At 60.2% G+C, this 23,079-nt stretch overlaps 1 protein-coding gene across 1 annotated transcript; it reads right to left on the bottom strand.

Moving 5' to 3' along the window:
- Positions 1-173: 173 nt before the first annotated feature.
- Positions 174-21,289, bottom strand: EIF3B (eukaryotic translation initiation factor 3 subunit B). The gene is made up of 19 exons (XM_008252827.4): positions 20,798-21,289; positions 16,495-16,687; positions 15,434-15,553; positions 15,204-15,261; positions 14,968-15,096; positions 14,593-14,750; positions 12,738-12,869; positions 12,598-12,664; positions 12,219-12,265; positions 10,566-10,776; positions 8,215-8,287; positions 6,849-6,971; positions 4,617-4,695; positions 3,756-3,894; positions 2,579-2,704; positions 2,067-2,144; positions 1,610-1,718; positions 1,299-1,414; positions 174-583 (listed from the first exon to the last, which is right to left on the bottom strand). The coding sequence occupies exons 1-18, from the start codon at positions 21,210-21,212 to the stop codon at positions 1,311-1,313; spliced, it is 2,361 nt and encodes a 786-aa protein (XP_008251049.2). The 5' UTR covers positions 21,213-21,289; the 3' UTR covers positions 174-583; positions 1,299-1,310.
- Positions 21,290-23,079: the final 1,790 nt, after the last annotated feature.

The raw sequence follows: 23,079 nt of genomic DNA, 5'->3' as shown, positions 1-23,079 counted from the left end.
TCACAGCAAACAGCGTCAGGCTGACTGGATGCCTGGCTGGAAAGGCACAGGGCAGGGGCCACAGCCTGGCCACAAGCCAGCGTCGTGACGCCACGGGGACCTGACCACTGGGGGAGGGGGACGGGTATGGCGGGCAAGGCTGCCATGGGTGTGCAAAGACAGGAGAAAGACAGTTTTGCCATACAGGTTTGCTTTTATTTCCACGTTCAACCTGCTGAGAGCCTGCCCCAACCTGATCGTGGGGACAGGCCCGGTGCACGGCTCCCTCGCTGGTCTGCACGCTGGCCCTCGCACAGGACAGGAGTCCTCGAGCAGAAGCCTCAGTTGAGGATGGCACACCCTGGAAACACTGCCTCCAGGCTAAGCAGCAGATGTCGGAGGCATGGAGAAGAAGCCCCACAACGCAGGGACAAGTGGTGCCTCTCAGCCTCCCCACTCAAGACCCAGGGGTCTGAAGGCACAGAGCGTGTGGACACGGGGAGTCCGGGGCAGTCACGGTCCGGAGGGAGCACAGGCCACGGTGCAGGTGTTGCGCAGAGTTCCGCAGGAGGCGACCTCTGTCCTAGGCCAGACGGTGACAACACTGCAACACAGGAACCACCCTTGACTCTGTCCCTGACAGCAGCTGAGCAGCCAGGCCAGCCAAGTGCAGGACTAGAGGGCTAGCTGGAGGGCCGGGAAACCCGCTCTGCTCTGTGCAGCACCAGAGCCTTCAACACGTGGCCCACTCAAGCCAGTTGGGAGCCACTCCTGGCCCCGGGACCAGCAACCAAGTGACAACCGGGCACCAAAAAGTCACCTGGTGTCCCCACAGGGGCTGGAACATCTCCCGTCCCCGCTGTGGCACACACACACCTGCTGTCCTCGCACAGCGCCCACAGGGAGGGCTGGGATCCCGAGGGCCCTGCTGTCACAGCAGCTCCTGCACGCCCAGCACGCCTCCCCCAGCTTTGAAAGATGTCTCAGGCAGGCAGGGACTGCCCAGTGCTGGGAGGCCTGGCGGCTGGGTCAACCCTCTCTCATGCACTCCCACGCAGTCCACATTCAAGCCTTCTGGAAGGGGCAGGGATAAGCCCCTCCTCTCCCTGGACGCCGAGACCCGCCCAGGCCACAGCTGCCCTCTTAGCTGCTCAGACAGCAGCTCCACGCGCGCCCCAGGCAGGGCTCCACGCACCCCACACTTCCCTAACCCAGGCACCTGTAACTGGATATTGGCTTCTACCTTACACAGGCATTTTTTAAATTTAGGGGACAGAGCAGCTGCGACACTAGCAAGCCCCGGCGTGAAGTCAGCGCACCTGCCACGCGGCTCACTCCTGACTCCCCAGAGGAATGACTTCCTCAGTGACAAAGAACTCGATGGTCTCCTCCTCCCAGTCGTCCACGTTGCTGTCCAGCTCATCAGTGTCCACACCTGCAGAAAGGACGGGTTCCCTGTGGGGCAGACGCCGACAGTCGGCGGCCTCCAGGTCCCACATGTGGGCACACAAACCCATGGAGCCAGCCCAGGGCTGGGAGCCACGGGCGAGGCCCCCGCTGTGGACACCCATGTGCCTCGGGACAGGAAGAGGCCTCGGCGCTTGGACAGCACAAGGGATCCTCCTGTTACCTCCTCTCAACTCCAGACGCTCGTTTTTCTGTCCCACGTAGAGCTCTTGGGCCGCTTTCCGGTATTTTCTGAAGTCTTCCATCATGGCTCTCCTCCTCTCCACCAATTCCTGAGCAGATAGTGCAGTCAGAGTGACCACATGGCCCAATGCATGGCCACAGGAGCCCAGCCCACACCTGCCCACAACAGCACAGCCTCTGCGTTGGACGCTGGTGCCACGCTTCACTTTGTCCTCTTCTGCCACTGCCCCTTCTCCCCACCCACCCACAGTGGAGGCAGCCATGGCTGTAGCTACAGTCCGGTCAGTCCCACATGCCTGTGTACACATCTGCCTGTGGCTGCCAGCCTGTGGCCACAGGACATGCAGTGTCTGGGGACAAGCAGCCTCCTGCCCTCCCAAGCAGACACGACAGAACGCCCACCTCCGCAGTGCCCAAGTCCTGGGAACGAGACCGACCTTGGAAGCTTTGGATTGGCTCAGGCGGTCCTTCTGCTCAAAGATCTTTGAGTATTTCTTCAGATCCTTTTTAATTTGCTGAAACAAAAGACCAGTCAGTCAGGATTAGCATTCAAAGCAGAACCACAAAAGCCATCTTCAAAGTCACCAACACGGAATGACACCCCAGCAGCAGACGGAACACAGGCCCGAGTGCTCGCCCCGCCTCTCCAGGCCGCGCTGTCACAGCGGCCTGTCTTCCTGGGAATTACGCTCCCCTCTTAGCTGCGACCTAATACCCTAAGCCTATTTCCCCTAATTATGTAAATCCCAAATATGTCTCTTCTAATCCCTCCGGGAATTTGTAATACACTCTGGCATCTTTTCATCCACCCTTCCAGTCCATGCAAATTTGAAGTTTACTGTTTGAAAACTGCTCTTTTCTGTTTAGTTCTCAGTGACCGTGTAGCACGTTGGAGTCCCTGTGAACGCTGGTCTCCACCCCACAGCCTGGACCTGGTGCCGGCACACACCTTTATCTGCTCCTGGCTCAGGAGCGTCGGGGGCCGCGGCCTCCAGAGCAGCTGGCAGAAGCGGTCCTTGTTGTTCTTCTGCAGGAGGCGTCCTTGGAAGGTCCACAGCCAGTAAGCATTGTCCACCTAGAAGAGAGCCGTCGCCAGGCTGAGCTGCCCGTCCCTCCCCCGGCCAGTAAGCACTGTCCACCTAGAAGAGAGCCGTCACCAGGCTGAGCTGCCCCCACCCCCCGGCCAGCGGCACCAGAGCCAAGACCACGATCTTCGCGGTCGGCAGGGCCAGTGGCACCAAGAACACACTTGCCAACAATGCCCCAGGGCTCGCGTTCCATCAGTGAATGAAGCCGTGGCCCCAGCCTCTGCTGTCATTCCAGCCAGGCAAGGAGTGCCAGCAAAGACAAGACGGGGTGACTCACAGGGTGCTGGGCGCACGTGGAGACACCAGCGCCGCGCAAAGCATAGGCCTGTTACCCCTGGTCTGCCACGAGCAGCATGGGCCGGGACACAGAGCGCTCCATCACCAACCACACTGCTGAGTTCTGCTCACTTCTCTTTCTACAACGAAGCTTCCCAGAGGCAGTGCCTTGAAGCCCCCTTTGGCACAATCTCCTTATTGCAAACAAGCACTTGGGAAGCTAAGTGTTTGTATCTAAAACAGAGTGTGTCACTTTTTAATAAAAGCATCCTGACAGTCTCACTGTGGTGACATCTAAACAAGGTGGCCAATGCAGGGTGCTCAGCTCACCACACACAGCCACCCCAATTCACCTAGGGCCCTGTCTACCGGCACCCAGTCCAACACCCCACTCCTCCATCAGCCACCATCACCTCCAGACATGAAGCTCAGAGCTCCAGTACGGTAGCACCGAGTGCGTGCAGACTCTGGCCAGCCGGCATGCCCACCAGCACCGGACCTCTGGAGGCAGAGAAGTCAAACTCCCTAGGCGGGGACCTCCTGCTCCCCGACCACCCGACTCCTTGCAGGGGTCCCTGGCCCTAGGCGGACACAGCTCCTCCTGGCCGCCCGCCTCGTCTGCCACCCCGCCTCTTCCTGTATTCACGGCCGCCCACCTATTCTGTGCTACACACACAGAGGACAGCTTCAGTAAGCCAGGACTTGCTGATGAGATGGGGAGCTGAAGCCGGGCCTGGTAGCCGAGCCTGGCAGCGCCTGTACCTTGTGGCTCCACCAGGACACGGAGGTGACCACATAGCGCCCGGTCGGATCCCACTCCACGTCGGAGGCCATGTAGTGCTCTGCAATGTTCATGACCGTGCAGTCTGAGGTGTCGACGAACGCTAAGGCACCGTTCATGCTGTGGACGAACGTGACACAAGGGCATGATGGCGCGGTGACAGGCAGCGCCAGGGGGCAGCCACCGAAGCCCTGTGACCTCAGCTGCTCCCAGAATCACAAGACAGGCTGCACCTGCTGCCGCTCTGCGTCTTGTGGGGGCCAAGGCGCCTCCAGGCTGCAGGGGTGGATGGGCAGCAGGGGTGGGGAACCCTTTCTCCAGGGGCCGTTTGGGAATTTCTAACATTCGTGGGCCATAGGAAAGCAGCATCTTAAAACTAGCCAGCTGAGGATTCACTCAATTTCGAGTGCTGCCCGCAGCTGCCTTGGCAGGGCCAGACGACCCTTCCCCGGCCCCCCAGCCCAGCCCCGGTGTACAGTGAGGTGGGGCAGGCAGCAGAGGGCATCCTCTCCACCATGTACAAGCCTCACTGGAACGACAGGAAACGGGAGAGGCGAAACTGTGCTCTTGAATTCTCATCGTGACAATGGCCAGAGGGGACAGTCAAACCGCTACCTGCGGTCTGTTTTTCCTGCGAGAGCACACGTGGGAGAGGATGCCGGGCAGGACACCACAGGTGCAGGTCTGCAGGCCACGGAGGGTGACACCTGCGTGCCAGCACGGACCCTGCCTGCCCTCGGCCCGCACGCCGGAGCGTACAGACACTCCGCGCTGTGAGGGGACACAAGGACACCCCCACCTTTCCCTGTGACCACACGGATGGGCTCAGCTGGGCCACCCACCTCCGCAGGCCGGCCAGCACCACAAACTGTCCTTGGGGGCTCCAGAAGATGGTGTTTGCCTGCTGCTTGTCAAACATCTCTGGAAAGAAAGCAAGCAAGCACCCGTATGTTAAAGTCTGCATCACGGTGCCCACTGCCCACGCCCGCTATGGTGGATCTGGCACAAGGGGCTTTGGGTCAGGACTCCACCTACAGCCCATGCCTTTGCTGGCTCTCAAAGCAATTGGGGGGGGCACTGTGGCACAGTGGGTTAACGCCCTGGCCTGAAGCGCCAGCATCCCATGTGGGCGCCGGTTCTGGTCCCGGCTGCTCCATTTCTGATCCAGCTCTCTGCTGTGGCCTAGGAAAGCAGTGGAAGATGGCCCAAGTCCTTGGGCCCCTGCACCCGCGTGGGAGACCTGGAAGAAGCTCCTGGCTTGGGATCAGCACAGCTCCAGCCGTTGCAGCCATCTGGGAAGGAACCATCAGACCAAAGACCCCTCTCTCTGCCTTTACTCTCTCTACGTAACTCTTTCAAATAAATAAATCTTTAAAAAAAAAAAAAAAAAAAGGCAGTTATGGAAAACCCATCTCAGTACACCTGAAGCTGTGCTCCACACTGGAAAAAAAAAAAAAAAAAAAAAAAAAAAGGGGCAGGGGTCCGCTGAAACTGACACCGCTTTTTCACTTCACGGAGTTACCCAGACAGAGAGTTCATCCATTACAACAAACATCCGCTGTCACAGGGCCTCCACCTCGGGGCCGGAACCCGGGCTCTTCCCTCCTGGCCTGTGGCACGTTCAAAGAATCATCGTGCAGCAGGGCAGCAAGAGGAGAGGAGACATGCTTCGAAGGACACTGCCCCGACAGGGCGGCGTTCTCAGACCAGAACGGCCCGGGAGCCTGGGAGGCCGCGGCTCACGCGGCTGGATCCCGAGTTCAGGGCCCTGCGCACATTGGGGGAGTGAACCAGTAGATGGGAGAGGTCTCTGCCTTTCAAGTAACTTCACTTAAACTAGAACGCGTTACAGAAGAACTCGTCAGGGGAAAAACAGGCAGAAGCCCTGGAATACACACAGGCACAGCGCCGAGTGCCCCAGGCAGGGCCCCCGGCACGCAGCGCAGGGGGAGGCCCCTCTGCTCGTAGCACAGAGCGCAGGTCTCCTCGTGGCCTCCAACCGCCTGACTTCTCACATGGCAGAGCAATGGAAGCGCATCCAACGTCACAGAACTGATTCTACCACTCAATGCTAAGCTCCGGCCATGTAAAAACTGAGTTCTGCAGACTTCTCTAGGGAAACGTTGCCTCTAGCACACCCGAGTTCCTTCTGAGGACTGGGATGAACCCCGGTGCGGTTCCACGCGGCAGGGCAGCCAGACCCGGGGGAGGTGCTCGGTGTGCTGCACAGCCCGAGGCCACCACACACACACCACAGCGAGAATGAGACTTTCAGGAGGCAGCAAGCTACTGCCATGCACGCCACGGCACCTCGGGAGCCCGAGTCACAGCACCCCCAGGAGAGGCAGGGAGAGGGGCGCTGCACCACACACACCTCGGGGGCCCGAGACACAGCACCCCCAGGAGAGGCAGGGAGAGGGGCGCTGCACCACCACACACCTCGGGAGCCCGAGACACAGCACCCCCAGGAGAGGCAGGGAGAGGGGCGCTGCACCACACACACCTCTGGAGCCCGAGACACAGCACCCCCAGGAGAGGCAGGGAGAGGGGTGCTGCACCACACACACCTCTGGAGCCCGAGACACAGCACCCCCAGGAGAGGCAGGGAGAGGGGTGCTGCACCACACACACCTCTGGAGCCCGAGACACAGCACCCTCAGGAGAGGCAGGGAGAGGGGCGCTGCACCGCTGTGGGACCACAGCCACAGGGAGCTGGCTTCCAGCCCACTCACTGGATCAGGGAGCCCAGAGGCAGGGCAAAGGACCCCGCCTCAGACTAAGGGGCGGGCGGGTATCCAAGGAAGTGACCCCTAGCCCACAGCACCTGACTCACAACAAGGGAGAAGGTGGTCAACCTCAGCAACATGAATGTGAGCCGAGGGGCCCGCCGGGAGCTCACAGACGCCCACACCCCAGGAACACGAAGCACCCTTGTCTGCATCTGTGAGGCATCTAAGCCCACAGCGCACCCAGCTGTGTGTGAACGCAGGCCTGACCACAAGTGTGAGCGCACCAGCCCGACGTCCCCCTGGGCCCTGAGCAAGCCCCCAGGCAGCAGGGGCCCGGCCACTCACTGCTGAGCTCAATCTTCCCGTTGCTCTTGACGTGGTAGAAAGAGACGGAGATGCGCGGCGCCTCCCCGTGCAGCACGGCGAACTTGCTCCCGTTGGGCTCCCAGGCAAACGCGATGATGGTCTCTGCGGCAGCAAGACGTGGCCACCCGGTCATCCAAACAACTCCCACGTGTGACCCGAGATGCCCCTCACTGTGCGACCAGAGCAACGCGAGGGCGGGCCCAGCCCCAGATGCGAGCGATCCCTGTCGTGAAGCCACCCGCAGCACAGGAACCCCGCCTCCTCCTGAGTCACCCCGGGGGGCTGGGCGGAGCCCGTGTCCCGTGCGGCTGGGGACCCCACACCCCGTGCCTACTGCAGAACTGCATGTGGGATTCAGAATCAGAAACCTGCAGCCGGCTAATCTGCACGCCGCCGACTCTGCACGGCCAGACAACCTAGATGCCCGGACCCTGCCACCCATGGAAAAAGCTCTCGGCTGCCGGCGCTGCAGCCATCTGGGGTGAACCAGTGGATGGAGGACCTTTCTCTTCCCCTAACTCCTTCAAATAAATAAATAATTAAAAATACACACAAAATCCCAATGGCAGGAAAAAGGCTGCCTACCCCGTCCTGACATCACGTCCTACGCCCAACAGGACACCCAGGGCGACCGTGCAAACAACAAAAAGGAAAAGGCCACGGGCCGGACTTCCTGCGGAGAGGCACGACAGGAAGTGAGGACACGAGTGATCACGCGAAGCGCAGCCTGCGTCTGGCACAGCGGCTGAGCACTGCCCATGGACTGCCACTGTTGCGGTGCGTCTCGGGCAATGCTGTGTCTGACCCAGCTCCCTGCCTGACGAGCCTGTGCCCCATACAGGAGACCTACATGGAATTCCAGGCTCCCGGCTTCAGGCAGGCCCAGCACCGGCTGACTGCAGCCACTTGGGAAGTGAACCAGAGGATGGAAGATCTCTCTCCTTCTCAAATAAGTAAATCTCAGAAAGAGCGGGAGGTATCAATACTGCAGACAGCAAGTAATGCACGCAGCAAACAACCAGAAACCAAACAGTATACCGTGTCCTTAGGAGAAAGTGAAGCAGCTTTATGAGCTGGGAGTCTGCGCCCCAGGCTGAGCGCCTGTGCAGTGAGCTCCCGGCGTGGGCAGCGACAGGGCCCCCACTCCTCTGCTGCGAGGGGCACCTCACAGGCTGCGAGGGGCACCACGAAACCTGACCTTGTCTACACGTGTGTGCTTCGGAGACGGCTGCTCCTGCTCAGAGCCCAGTCTCGCCACGTGCCCTGGGCGCTCTGCAGGTTCAGAAGTGGAGTGTCAGCAGGACACTGAGCTGACACAACCAGGAAGGACGGTAGTGGGACTCACCTTTCATTTCGACCACATCCACAGGCACCTGTTTTTCCCTCATCCGAAAAATTTCAAAATTTGTGACAACACCCTGTTTAAAAAAACAAAAGTGACATCCAAAACTAACATTTATTAATGCAATAAGAGATTAACTTTATACGTGCGATGAACTCGCGAGGAGCTCAAGTGACTGAAATTAGAGTCTCAGGGAGGTGGGGACCAAGAGCCCTTGGCAGCTAAGCCACGTGCAGCTCTACCCAAGGGGGCCGTCCTACAGCCACACCCAGGCCCCTCAGGCTGACTGCCGGAGGCCTGCAGTGGACTCCAGTGCCCAAGAAGGCCGTCCTACAGCCACACCCAGGCCCCTCAGGCTGACCCGCCGGAGGCCCGCAGTGGACTCTAGTACCCAAGGGGGCCGTCCTACAGCCACACCCAGGCCCCTCAGGCTGACCCGCCGGAGGCCCGCAGTGGACTCCAGTACCCAAGGGGGCCGTCCTACAGCCACACCCAGGCCCCTCAGGCTGACTGCTGGAGGCCCGCAGTGGACTCTAGTACCCAAGGGGGCCGTCCTACAGCCACACCCAGGCCCCTCAGGCTGACTGCCGGAGGCCCGCAGTGGACTCCAGTGCCCTGGAGCCGCAGTGCTGGGACCACACACCGTCCTGGTGCCGTCTCTGTGACAGAACGCCAGGTGTGCACAATCCTCAGTGGCCAACGGCCACCCCAGAAGGATGGATGAAGCATGGTCTGCCTAGCAAGAGAGCACACTGCTCAGCGGTGGAAATGAACACAGCTCCTCCCACGCTGCACACAGATGCCCTGTGTGTGTGGCAGCTGCCGGACAAGGCCGCCAGCCCTGGTTTTATCGACAGGAGACGTCCCAAGTGGGGTCAGCCAGCCAGACAGAAAAAGCAGAGGCTGTCAGGAGCTAGGGGAGCTGTGGAGTGCGACAGCTGACAGGCATGCAGCGCCCTCTGCGTGAGAACATTCTGGAAAATGTGGCTTTGGCCGTACACCATTGTGAATATAACAAACAGCCACGGAGCTGGCTAACTCCATCAGGGGAAGTGCATGTCAAAAACAGAAAAAAAGAAAAGCAAATTCTAGGCTATTTTTTTTTTTTAATTTGACAGATAGAGTTAGACAGAGACAAAGGTCTTCCTTCCATTGGTTCACCCCTAAGTGGCCGCTACAGCTGGAGCTGTGCTGATCCGAAGCCAGGAGCCAGATGCTTCCCACTGGTCTCCCATGCGGGTGCAGGGCCCAAGCACTTGGGCCATCTTCCACTGCACTCCCGGGCCACAGAAGAGGGCTGGACTGGAAGAGGAACAACTGGGACTAGAACCTGGTGCCCATATGGGATGCCGGCGCTGCAGGCAGAGAATTAACCAAGTGAGCCAGGGCGCCGGCCCCTTTAGGCTACATTTTGCTGTGCTGAATAGAAATGATGTGAAAAAGCCAACCTGGGTGCCGATCTGCATGAAGCGTGTCCACAGAAAACAGCAGACTCACTCTACTGCAACATGAGGGAGCTGGGTGCCCAGGAGAGGCGCCTGCTCCGCTGTGCGCGCTCAGCTACGAGGGGCGGCTGTGTGTCCAGCAGGGTCATCATGGCGGCTGGCGTGGGCACAGTGGGCTAAGCACACGCGGCCTGCGCCGCTGCATCCGTTATCGTTATCTGAGTCCCAGCTGCTTCACTTCTGACGCAGCCTCCTACAGATGCGCAGGAAGCAGCGAGCACGGCTCTAGTACTTGAACCCTCAGACACCCAGATGGAGTCCCGACTGGCAGCTGTCGCCTGGCCCAGCCTTGGCTGTGATGGCCACGTGGGGAGTCAACCAGTGGATAAAAGATCTCTCTCTAGGCCAGCACCATGGCTCACTTGGCTAATCCTCCACCTGCAGTGTCGGCACACCAGACTCTAGTCCCGGTCGGGGCGCTGGATTCTGTCCCGGTTGCCCCTCTTCCAGGCCAGCTCTCCGCTGTGGCCCGGGAGTGCAGTGGAGGATGGCCCAAGTGCTTGGGCCCTGCACCCCATGGGAGACCAGGAGAAGCACCTGGCTCCTGCCATCGGATCAGCGCGGTGCGCTGGCTGCAGCGGCCATTGGAGGATGAACCAATGGTAAAGGAAGACCTCTCTGTCCAAAAAAACAAAACTCTCTCTGTGGTGCTCTGCCTTTCAAACAAACAAGTCAATAAATCTTTAAAGGCAGTGACTGCACTCCCCAGCTGGATACGACATCAGTGAACTGCTGCTCATCCATCCCAGGTAGGTCTGAAAGGACCCACGGATTTGCACAAGATAGTCACTAACATCCCCCGGACGCTGCCCGTTAGCTCGGAACTCGGAGCCCCCGGCACCCACTCACCTGGGTGCCTTTTGGAGTCCTGTCTACTTTAACACACAGATAGTCTCCGTTCTTCTGCCAGTGCAGCTTGCAGTCCACGACGTTGAAGAGGTTCCGCACGCGGATCTCCTGTCTGCTGGGCAGCTGCATCAGGGTCACCCTGGCGGGAATGTCTTTGTCTTCAGGCACCCAGAAGGCTATGATGTTGCCGCCAGGGGACCAAGAGAAGTCTCTGCAGGACAAGACCGAGGGCAAAAGCTCAGTCTGGCACACTGACCACCAGCAGCGGCTGCAGCCACGGCCACAGCACAGCCCGGGGCAGTCCACACGCCTGAGCATCACCAGACTTGGCTGCAGTCAGAAAACTGACACAGACGTCACCACTGCTGCCCGCTGTCAGACTAACACAGACCCCACCACGCTCCTCAACCCTCCACGCTCTCGGCCACACACAGCTGCTACCAAGCGAGTGAGTGAACTAACTGCAGGCCGATGGATCCAGCTACGTGTGGATGTAGACAGCAGCTCAGACCCCAGACCTGCGGCGAGTCCCTCTCCCAAGGGAGCTGCTCTGCAGGACAGAGGCCCGTGAACTCACACACGTGCACGGCCCCTGCACGCGAGCACATTCACTGAGAACCCACACTTGGTTTTCTTGTAGTGGAAAGAATGTGAAACAAAGAAAAACAAATGCAACGTGTCTGCCACGCTGGTGGTTCACTACTGCGAGGTCAACCAGCTCTGAGTTTTACTTTTGGCTTAAGACTGACTGATGATTTCATTATTTATTTACTTATTTACTTGAAAGGCTGTTAGAGTAACAGGGAGAGGCAGAGATCTCCCATGCACTGGTTCACCCCCCAAGTGGCTGTGATGTCCAGGGCTGGGACAGGCCAGTTAGGAGCTGGGAACTCTGCCTGGGTCTCCCCAGTGGGTGGCAGGGACCTAAGACCTCGAGCCGTTCTTCACTGCTTTCCCAGGTGCGTTATCATACAGCTAGCTGGACTGGAGGTGGAGCAGCCAGCTGGTACCCAGACGGGATGCCAGCATTGCAGGCAAACTGACTCACGACACCACAAGGCCAGACCCCGAGTTTTCAGGTAAATAAAAATGTCCAGTCTCCACTGACAGAAAGTGAGCTGAAACACGGGAGCCTACCACTCACAGAGCTCAGAGGACCAGAGACCTGTGAGCTCGGCTCTTTCCGAGGAGGCCACAACTGTCCAGCCTACAAGCACAGAGGAGCGTGCGGACCCAGGACCGTGTGGCTGCGTGAACAAGGGGCCACTCGGTGGCCAGCGCAAGCCTACTGCGCCCTGGTCTTGTCTAGAACAAGTGCCCATGGCCGTCCACCAATGGCTTAAGAGCTGGGCACTCACAGACGGAAAGCCAGCTGCAGGGACCCCAAGGTTTATATTCCCCAGAAATCCATGCTCCAACTCCACGCCCCAGGGGAGGGCATGCGGGGCACATTTGGCAGGGGCCCAGGCCAGGTGTAGAGGCCTCCCACACAAGGTCAGCACCCTTACGTAAGAGGCCCAGAGAGCCCCTGCCCCTCAGCCACACGAGGGGGAGGGGGAGGAGGGCTGTGACAGCAGACAGGAGCCTCAGAGCCGTGAGACCTGAACCCTGTGTGCTGGCAAGCACACAGCAGAGTCCCACACAGACACTCACTTTATTCCAGAGATCTTCAAGCTCTTCTTATCCAGAAGACCCATGGACTGTCCAAAAACAAGGTGACAGTGGGTCAGATCATGCCAGTGTCTCAGTGACAGTTTTCAAAAGCAAAGGAGACCACGGGGCGAGCCTGCCTGGGAGTGGGCGGGCACACAGGTTGGCACAACAGCCTCCAGCGCCCACTGCTGAGACCTCCCTGTGACCACTGCAGACGTGAGGCCTGACGACCCAGCACCACCCCGGACCCCAGACGTGCACCCAACACAGCCCCTTGTGCCGCTCCACCTCAAGGAAGGCAGGGACCACACCCTCAAGCAAAGTGACCCCAGAGGACAGGAACCAAGGGGACAGCTTTCAGGCGACCAAGACCACTCACGGGGGTTTCGTAGATACTGAGGGTGTCCAGGGTCATCCTGGCGAAGAATTTACCATCGTGGCTCCACCTAAGGAGAAGAAAGAACTACCAGGTAACCGCCACAAAAAAGTCACAGAAAAGAACTGCTCTGTTCTACTTACTTAAAAATAGGCCAGTGGGCGGAGCTCTCACAGTGAAAGCCCCTCTTCTTGTGCCCGGTAAGGATGTCCCAGATGATGATGGCCTGGGGGTCATCCTGCGTGTCCATCAGGGGGCTAAAGGTCACCAGGTACCTGTAAGAGAGGGGCACTGTGTGACATCACCCCCTGCACATGCACATGGAGAACACAGCAGCCTCTGTGGCGCACAGAACCGTGTCCACGAGTGGCGATCACGACCCTCGCACACGCGCACATGGAGCGCGGAGAAGCCGCTGGGCAGACACAGAACCGTGTCCACGAGTGGCGATCACGACCCTCGCACACGCGCACAAGGAGCGCGGAGAAGCCGCTGGGCAGACACAGAACCATGTCCACGAGTGGCGATCACGACCCTCGCACACGCGCACAAGGAGCGCGGAGAAGCCGCTGGGCAGACACAGAACCATGTCCACGAGTGGCGATCACGACCCTCGCACACGCGCACACGGAGCGCGGAGAAGCTGCTGGGCAGACACAGAGCACTGCAGACGGTGGCAGCCAAGACCCCTGCAGCTGGCACTTTCCCCACACAGTGCACTCTCACTGTGTCAGGGTGCGCTGTGGGAGTGAGCTAGAGGGCAGGGCAGCGCACCTCCCACACGCTGCCTGTGCCCGCCTCACTGAGACTGACAAAGTCAACAGCACACATGGTGCACTCCCGGCTGAGAAGCCCAGCAATGTTCACCGGATCCAAAACACAACCAGCCCAACCAGACCTCGCTCCTCTCCTAGGCTTCCAATGACCACTTCCTCTCCCAGGAAAACTCGACAGCTTGACCAGCTACGTTAACAACGATGGCTTGAAAAGTCACCCCACTCGAAAGCTATTAAATTCCTTACTCAGATCTGAAAGACAATCTTTGAGCTATAAAAACTAAGCAACTAACTGAAAAACAGACTTTTTGCTTGCAAATCACATAACCAAAACCATCCACCCATCGGAGCCTCTCATGTGTTGGGCACTTTGCGAAGCACTGGAGACACAGCGAGCGCCACGCAGCACAGTCCTGTTCTCAGTGGACAGCCGTGGCAGTGTGGCCGTGTGGTGACCCCGCGACTCCACAGCGGCAGAGATGAGGCCACACCTGCCTCCTGGACCTGTATGCTGCCCCGGCAGAGGTCAGGCCGAGCGTCTGCATGTGGGGCTGCCTCACACTTGTAGGAGAGGTTTTAAAAAAGACTTATTTGAGAGGCAGAGTTACAGAAAGAGGTAGAGACAGAGAGAGGTCTTCCGTCTGCTGGCTCACATATCTGGAGCCCTGCACCCACATGGGAGACCTGGGTGAAGTTCCTGGCTGTTGTGGCCACCTGGGGAGTGAACCAAAAGATGGAAGGCGCTCTCTCATTCAAATAAATCTTAAAAAAAAAAAAAAAAAAGCCACACAGAAACAAATGGGCAGCCAGAATTATTCCCCATTCCTAGGGACATACACTTCAACCACTCCCCGCCACGGCCCAGGACAGAGCCTGCACGCACTCAGCAGGCCAAGGGAGATGACAAAGCCAGGGCGACAGCACTGACTACAAACTGCCTAAGAGGCCACGGACCCTCTGCAGGCTCCCTCCACTTGTCCAGGTCTGAGACCACAGCAGCACACAGGTGGGATCACTGACGGGGCGGGGAAGGGCCCGCAGGGGGTGGGGAGGGCATGGACTCCCCCCGCCTCCCCAGCAGCTCACCTCTGGCACAGACTCCCCCGCAACTCACCTCCCCCACACCTCCCCCGCAGCTCACCTCCCCCACGGACTCCCCCACACCTCCCCCGCAGCTCCCCTCTCCCAAGAACTCCCCACTCCGCACTCCCCCGCAGCTCACCTCTCGCAAGGTGAGAAGTCAATAAGCTGGACCCCCTGGTGGCTGAACCTCTGGATCTGCTTGAACTTCTCTCCACCCCACAGGGCAATGCCTCTCTGATGGAAGGTAGCCAGGTAGGTGCCCTTAGGGGACCAACGCACATACGTCTCCGTCCATCTCTGCAGACAAAGGGAGTGCCAAGCTCAGACGACGACATCCAGAGACCACGCCCTACCCCACCCCACCCCCAATTCCTCAACCTCCTGACTGAAGCCCGTCCACTCTCCATCCGCGACCTCACACTGAATGCACTTCGCCCGCCCGCCCGCCCGTCCGTCAGTTTCATGGAAGCCTGGCCCACAGGTGACGCAGGAGGCCCCGGCAGGAAACACACACCGCTCTTTCCTCGATGGAGACAGGGTCCTTCACGTCATTCCAGAAGATGGAAGTTCGGTCCCCGCTCTCGAAAATCACGCTGTACTGGTCTCTGCATTCTGCCTCTTCGAGCCAGTAACGTAAGTTCCCCTAGAGGACCGAGAGCAGGCACCTGCGAACAGCCCCTCTTCCACAGACGCCCGTGTGCGTGGGGCCCCAGGGACGCCTCCGGAACCACGCGGGGCCCGACCACTTACCAGGTCTTTGAAAGGCTGTTTCTCTGGAATGTCCCACTCGTCACTGATCGTCATGTACCTGGGGGACAATCAGCAACTGCTGAGCAGCAGAGACTGGACCGGCAGAGGGGACCGCAGTCCTGCCTCCCTGCCCTCCCCACAGGCAGGACAGGACACGCTCTGACCGTCAGAAGCACAGGGCAGCCCAGAAGGCCCCACACCCACTAGGCGCGCTGAGCGTCTGCACTCACTTGTCAAAGTCAGTGAAGAGGTTGACCCTGAACGTGTGCTGCTTGTCGAGCTTGTAGCCGTCGGCATTTTTCACAGCGTCCACGGCGTGGGCAGGAGAGGCGTACTCCAGGAAGATGTACCTGAGGCACAGGCACCGGCCCCCATCCACATCAGCCTCCGGCCTCGCTGCCACACCCCCAGGGCAGCCAAACTGGGCACGAAGGACCAGCCCAGGAGTCCCCTCAAGCGAGAAAATCCCAATCCCGGGCCCAGAGCTCCAGTTTCACAGTGCACACAGAGAAACACCTCGGCTGTGATGGTACATTAAGGCTGAAACTACACACCTTGTCACTACAGAGGCTAACGTGCATGAATGATCTCAGCGAGGCTAACGTTCCGTGTGAGAGGAAAAATGATGAAGGACCTCAGAGGGCATCTGATGAAAACTCAACATGCGACCCAAGCAGCTGAGGACCAGACAAGCTATCCTTTAACCTGCTTCCCACGACAGAAAGCGCTGGCAACATTACCTATACGGGGCCACTTTCTGCAGAAACAAACCATTCTAGGTAGTTCTAACCGCTCCATCAGCTTCGCGCGGGTGCTCGGCCTACGGTGAGCCACCGCCTGCGACACCTGCATGCCACGTCAGAGGGCCTGGGCTCAATTCCCAGCGCTGGCTCCTGAGCCCAGCTTCCGGCTAATGCACACCCTGGGCAGCAGGAGGTGGTGGCTCAGGTTCTTGGGTCCCTGCCACCTCCACAGAGACCCAGCTGGAGTTCCGGCATGCCAGCTACGGCCTGGCCCAGCACTGACTGTTGTGGGTATTTGGAGAGTTACACACAATGTGATTCAGGAAGTCTGGGACGCACAACTTCCACACACACTGGCAGAAGTGCAAACCAGCAAGGAGGGCAGCACGGCACCAGGACAGCATCTCCCACAACGCCACGCGCCCACCCCAGGGACACAGAGCAGCTTCCACGCTCGTACGAGGGGAGGCTGGCACAGACCGCAACTCCAACTTCCGCACCGCCTGCGCCACGGGAAACTCAAACCCACCCCAGGGGGCGAGACTCACCCTTTCGTCTTCCCGTCCTCTTCCGGGTAATAGTCATTTGTGATTTTCCCGAACTTGGAAAAGATCTTGTGGATGACATTTTTGAGTTTGTCCAGCCGATCGGGCCCCACCTGAGGGACATTGTCCACCACGATCACCGAGTCGATCCCGTCCGCCTCCTGGGGCCGGTCCTTGAGCACGTCTCCCAGTAGCTCTGTTCCAGACAAAGAGCGGTCAGTCAGGGACTGCTTCCAGAGGAAAACGGTCACACAGCAGCTGCGGGTGACTTCCAGAAGCGAAACCCGAATAAGCCAAATGCCCCCTCTCTAGCCTGTGGAGACACACAACTACGAACAAGGAAGACCCGACGCTTCACACTCCCTTGTCTGGGATCGCAAACACTGAGGACACCAGCTCATTTCCCACAGCACTGGAGCGCTTGAAAGAACAACAGCGTGGGTAACAATGCAGTGAACCCCAGAAAAACCTGAAGAAACCCAGTACTAGACCTTTCAAAATCAGTGCCGGCATCCCACAGGGGCGCCGGTTCAAGTCCCGGCTGCTCCACTTCCCATCCAGCTTCCTGCTGATGGCCTGGGGAAGCAGAAGATGGCCCAACTGCTTGGGCCCCTGCACCCACGCGGGAGACCCAGAGGAAGCTCCTGGCTCCTGGCCTCAGATCGGTGCAGCACCAGCCATTGTGGCCAATTAGGGAGTGAATCAGTGGATGGAAGACCTCTCTCTCTCTTCTCTCTCTCTCTCTCTGCCTCTCCATCTCTCTGTGTAACTCTGACTTTCACATAAATAAATAACTCTTTAAAAAAATTTCTTTGTAACCACCTACTTTCAAAAACCTAAAACTTGGGAGCGGGCGTTACAGTGCACAAGCCCCAGCCGTCAGCATCCCACATCAGTGTTAGTTTGAGTCCTGGCTGCTCTGTTTCCAATCCAGTTTCCTGCTGATGCCCCTGGGAAGGCTGAAGATGATGGCCCAAGGACCTGTGTCCCTGCCACTCACGTGGGAGTCCAGGGTAAAGTGTTTGGCTCCTGGCTGTTGTGGGCACTGGGGGACTGAAGCAGCAGATGGAAGTTCACTCTCTCTGCCGTTCTGCATTTTGAATACATAAATTGCAAAGAAAAAAAAAACAACTAAGTACTCAAGCTTTTCTTTCTTTAAAAATTTATTTATTTATTTGAAAATCAGAGTTACAGAGAAAGAGAGGTAAAGAAAGAGGTCTTCCCTCTGCTGGTTCAATCCATTGGCTGCAACGGCCGCAGCTGGGCCAATCTGAAGCCAGGAACTTCTTCCAGGTCTCCCACATGGGTACAAGGACCCAAGCACTTAGTCCATCTTCTACTGCTTTCCCAGGCCACAGCAGGGAGCTGGGTCGGAAGTGGGGCAGCTGAGACATGAACCGGCACCCACGCGGCACTGCAGGCGGTGCCTTTACCTGCTGCACCACAGCCCAAGCCCCAGCACTCAAGCTTTCTGAAACTGCTTCCACCCCGCAGTCAGCTAGACAGGACACAGGGACACACAAAGCGGACTGGAGGCTGGGCCTGGCGGTGAGCCAATCCTATCTGGCTGCCAGCCAATGGAGGCTCACTCAGGCCTTAGGCCCTTCCGACCACCTGCTGGAGATGGACCTGCAGGAAGGGAAGCTGGGCACCAATGGAGTCAAAGCAAGCCCCACCTTTAAACACAGATCCTGCACAAATGCCAACCCGCATCAGCCTAGGTGCCGGAGCAGAGAGGAACCTCTCAAACCCACGAAGCACACTCACGAGGGGCTGGCGCTGTGGTGCACAGGGTGGAGCCGCTGCCTACACGCAGGCATCCCACATGGGTGTGGTTCGAGGCCCGGCTGCTCCATTTCCCATCCAGCTCTCTGCTGTGTTCTGGGAAAGCAGTGGAGGATGCCCAAGTGCTTGGGCCCTGCACCCACGTGAGGACGCGGAAGAAGCTCCTGGCTTTGGACTGGCCCAGCTCCAGCTGTTGCGGCCATTTGGGAAATGAACCAGCAGATGGAAGACCTCTCTCTGCCTCTGCCTCTCTGTAACTTTGCGTTTCAAGTAAATAAATAAATAAATCTTAAAAAACAAAAGTGGAGTATAGGTTTGAAATTTCACAGTAAATCATATGAAGGTCTTTCCAGAGGAGGAAGATCTTCTAATTCCAAGGAAAGGGCCATCATAAACCATTTCTAATTAACACCAACACTTTCACGAATGACAGTAAAAATATCACCTTAAAAACTGTAACTTGAATTTCTTCTAAAGGTTTTATGTATTCGACAGGCAAAATTAGAGTGAGCGAGCAAGAAGGCCTTCCATCCGCTGGCTCATTCCAAATGGCGACAAGGCCTGGAGCTGCGCCGATCCAGAGCCGGAAACCAGGAGCTTCTTCCGGGTCTCCCATGCGGGTGCAGGGCCCAAGCACTTGGGCCACCACCCACTGCTTTCCCAGGCCACAGCAGAGAGCTGGATGGGAAGTGGAGCGGCCGGGACTCAAGGGCGCTGGTGCCACAAGCAGAGGCTTAACCCGCTGCGCCCGCAGCACTGGCCCCTGCAGACTGAATTTCCAAGACGCCAAGCCTGGGACGGGCGAGACACAGCTTGGAAAGCCGCACCCCACGTCAGAGCGCCTGGGTTCAAGTCCTGGCTCTGGTTCCGGGGGGGGGGGGGGGGGGAGCGGGGGGGGGGCAGCGCCGGCCCAGGAGGCGGGATCCCTCCACCCACCCAGGGCACCTGCACTGAGTTCCAGTCCTGGCTACGCCCTAGCCCAGTCCCGGTTGAGCCCCGCTACTTTGGGTATTTGTGGAGTGAACTGGCTGACGAAAGTTTCTGTATTTCTCTGCCTTTCAAGAAGAAGAGCCAAAACTGAGACCAAGCAGAGAGGCACCAGCACCCTCGCTGCAGGCACCAGGCCGCTCGGGTCACTTGTAAAACACGCTCAGCGTCCAAGCAAACCCTGTCGAGCCTGATCCGAGTTTACAAGGTTTACAACAGAGAGCCAGCAGCCGTCCCGCAGGCGCTCAGTGCAACCAGGCGGCAAGGATCTGCCCAGGCCCGGGAAGGACCAACGAATTCACTCAATCGCAAGCCGGCCCAGCAGGGGTCACTCCCGGCTCGGGGATTCCCAGCCTGGCCCAGGAGCAGCAGAGACAAGTCACAAAACCACCAGCAATGCTTCGGGAGCCAGACACGAAGCAACGTCTGACGTCTAAACGAGGTTTACAGATGTGTGTGTTTGAAAGTCAGCGAGCGGGAGGTCCTCCATCCGCTGCGCACTCCCTGGGGCAGCACAGCCAGGGCCGGCCGCGCGGAAGCCAGGAGTTTCTCCCCGTCTCCCACGTGGGTGCAGGGCCCAGCGCTCGGACCACCTTCCGCTGCTTTTCCCAGGCCATCGGCGGGGAATCGGACAGGAAATGGAACAGCCAGGACCCAACCCGGTGCCCACGCGGGATGCGGGTGAGGCTGACAGCAGAGGCACCGCGCGGCGCGAGCGCCCGAGCCGGCCCCGCACTCGGCCCCCTGCGGCAAAGACCCCGCCGGGCGGCCCTTCCCCCGGGACCACAGCGCGGGAGCGGCCACGCCCTCCGTGGAACGCGCGCACCTCGGGGCCACGCAGGCGCCCCGGTACGGCTCCTGACTGCCCCGCACCCCCTCGGGGCAGAACCCCCTGACCATCACATGGGCTCTTCCCATGCGAATACCCAAAGGTCAAAATGAGCTTTAAACCCAAACCTTGAATTTTAAAATGAGAAAAATCGCTGCGCTAGAAAGAACGCAGGTTACAAACCAACGCTGGCCCAGGCAGGAGGGCAGCGGGAGCCCCAGCAACACCGGCTGTGCCTTCACACCGCGTCGGCTCGGGGCTCTCGGGGCCGCCCCTCGGCGCTGCCAGCCGGAGCCCCGCATCCCGCCCGGGAGGCCGCGGAGCTGAGCCCCGCGCGTGGGCCCTGCGCGCATCTCGGAGGCCAGGACGCAGCTCCCGGCCCGGCCCGGCCCGGCTTTCAGGCACGGGGGGCGGGAGAGCGGCCGGAAGCCCTGTTTCTGCTGGTACCGCGGCCGGAACAGCCGCTTCCAGCCGCCCCGGCCGGCGCTCCCACCTGCTCCGCGGCCGGAAGCCCACCCACCCAGCTCGGCACCCCCGGAGGCCGCGCGAGGGCCCAGGGGCGCGAGGGCCAGGGCGGGCACCCGGGCCGTCCGGATCGGAAGCCGCGGCGGGCCGGCCGGGGCTCGCCGGGAGGCGGGCACTTCCGGGCCCCCTGGCCCTGGCCGGAGCGGCCGGGGCGCCCGCAGGCCGCCGGCGACCCCTCACCTTCCTCGCTCACGTCGTCCACGAAGTCCTCGGGGTCGCTGAACGACGGCTCGTCCGCGTCGCCGTTCTCCACCGCCCGCGGCTCGGCCTCGGCCGCGCTGCCCTCCGCCTCGGACGCCGGGGCCGGCTCGTCCCGGGCCTGCTCCCGCGGGGCCTCGCCCTGCTCGGCGGGGAGCGTTGCGGGGGGCTCGGCCGGGCTGGACGCGGCCTCCTGCGCCTCGGCCGGCTCGGCCCTCACGTCGGGCTCCGGCCCGGCCTCCGCGGCCGCTTCCGCGGCGGCGTCCTCGGCCCCCGCGGGCCGCGGCGGCTCCTCCTCGGGCGGCGGCTCAGCCCCCGGCTGCTGCTGCTGCTGCTGCCCGGGCTCGGCCCGCTCCTCGGCCGCCTCCGGCAGCGCCACGTTCTCCGCGTCCTGCATGAGCCCGACGCCGCGCCTCACGAGCTCCGCCGCCGCCGCGCCGCCGACACTCCCAGGCCGCCCCGCGCGCCGCGCCGGCGAGCGCCGAGCCACGTGCGTGCGCCCGGGAGGCCGCACCAAAGCACCGGGGCCGGGGGGGGCGAGCACAACGCCCCGATTCGCCTCGCCGAGTCCGGAAGACACCGAATCCGCAGAAGTGCGTCTAGAATGAATGGCGCCGATGTGGCTGTGACTGAAAGATGCTCAGCTGCAAAGACCAAAGTCGTTTCGGCAACCTATAAACCCATTGGGAGCTGCTACTCCCCCCATTTGTCGTAGCGAATGGTCACGTCCAATATGGCAGCCGCTCCCTGCCTTCTCCCGTCGGGCGCTACGCGATGGACTGAACTACCTGCGGGGCCGACCGCGGCATGGATCAAGACAGACTCTGAACTGGAAAATGAACACCGTGGGAGACTGTCAGCTCATCAAGCAGTGATGCTGAGGCCGTCTCAGTCTTTGACCAGACAAACCGTTCAGCTTCCATCACTGAACTCCCCCTTTACGAATCGGCTTTTTAGACTCGTCCACTGACTGGACAGCAGAGCCGGCCACTCCGAAATACTCAGGGAGCCCACGGCGAGCCAGAGGTGGTCGGCGCTTCTGGAAAGACGACTGCCGGGCGCAACACAGAAGCGTCCGGCAGCTGCTTTAATCGCCTGCCCGGCCCCGCCGTGCCGCTGGCCAAGCCGCCGGTCGCCGCCCCCCCCCCGCCCGCGGCCGCAGTGGTTCGGCCCGGCGGAGGCGGGAGAGCGCGGGTCACGTGGGCGCGGGCGGAGCGACGCGGCGGCGGGGAGGCCGTGCGAAGGTCCCGAGTCGCCGGCCTCGGAGGCTGCCGCTCTTGGGCGTGTTCCCGTCGTCTTCTTTAGGAACCAGGGGCTTGGGGCCGGCGCTGTGGCGCAGCGGGTCAACGCCCTGGTCTGCCGCGCCGGCATCCCAGGTGGGCGCCGGTTCGAGCCCCGGCTGCTCCACTTCCGATCCCGCTCTCTGCTATGGCCCGTGAAGGCAGTGGAGGAACCAGGGGGCTGCCGCGGGCTGTAGGGAGAGGAGCGTGAGAATGAGCGTTAACTTTTAGGGGGATGGAAAGTGGTTAAAATTTCACCTTTGGTGTGTTTGATACGTAGCTCCTGCTTTGGAGGAAAAAAAAACTACTTCCGGTGCCTTAAAACTCGCACCCTGCTGGGAGGGGGCGCGGCGCCGCTGCCTCAGTTTCCCCGGCTGCAGGTGAAGGGAGCCCGGATGACTTTCGGGTCCTGGGGTTCTCGGGTCCCGGGCCCTGTCGGCCGTCTGCTGGCGGAAAGCGCTCGAAGGCGGCTGTGCAGAAGGCGTTCGTGGGTGGACTGCTGTGGACGGGGTGTCCGGCCGGCTGGCCGCAGAGTGGGCTGGGCGGTCACCGCGCCTCTCGGAGGTCGCAGGGAGGGGCAGGGCCGGGCAGGACCTAGGTCTGCTGCCCTGTGTCTGCAGATCAGTGAGCGCCTGTGGCTCACCTGCTGCGGAGCGAGCCGGACTGTCACATCAATGAAAAGAGTTACTTTATTTGAGAGGGGGGTGAGACAGCGAGATCGAGCGGGGCCAGACTGAGCCGGCTTGTTCCAGGTCTGCCTGTGGGTGCGGGGCCCAAGCGAGTGGGCCATCTGCCGCCGCTTTCCCAGAGCCGGATCGGAAGTGGAGCAGCCGGGACTCAAACCGGCGCCCATATGGGACGCCCACACTGCAGGCGGCGGCCCCATAAGAAAATCTTTTTAAAAATTTTAATATATGCGGGAAGGCTAAAAAGTGCTTGTGCCTCGTCCTCTGGTTGTGCAGGCACCGCGGTGGGACTGTGGGG

Source organism: Oryctolagus cuniculus, chromosome 19 (assembly GCF_051225735.1).
Source record: "Oryctolagus cuniculus isolate XC-2025 breed Fujian yellow rabbit chromosome 19, ASM5122573v1, whole genome shotgun sequence".
In the NCBI taxonomy this organism is placed as follows: domain Eukaryota; kingdom Metazoa; phylum Chordata; class Mammalia; order Lagomorpha; family Leporidae; genus Oryctolagus; species Oryctolagus cuniculus.
The sequence above is the reverse complement of the archived record's forward strand: the minus strand, read 5'-3'. Positions and strand labels throughout refer to the sequence as shown.

Excerpts from the sequence above, each read along its gene's own strand:
- EIF3B (XM_008252827.4), bottom strand. The coding sequence starts at position 21,212 with ATGCAGGACGCGGAGAACGTGGCGCTGCCGGAGGCGGCCGAGGAGCGG. Across the intron at positions 15,554-16,494 it reads GAGGACGGGAAGACGAAAGG|GTACATCTTCCTGGAGTACG; the intron begins GTGAGTCTCGCC and ends CCTGTGCCTCAG. Across the intron at positions 1,415-1,609 it reads GCGTCTGGAGTTGAGAGGAG|GTGTGGACACTGATGAGCTG; the intron begins GTAACAGGAGGA and ends TCCTTTCTGCAG.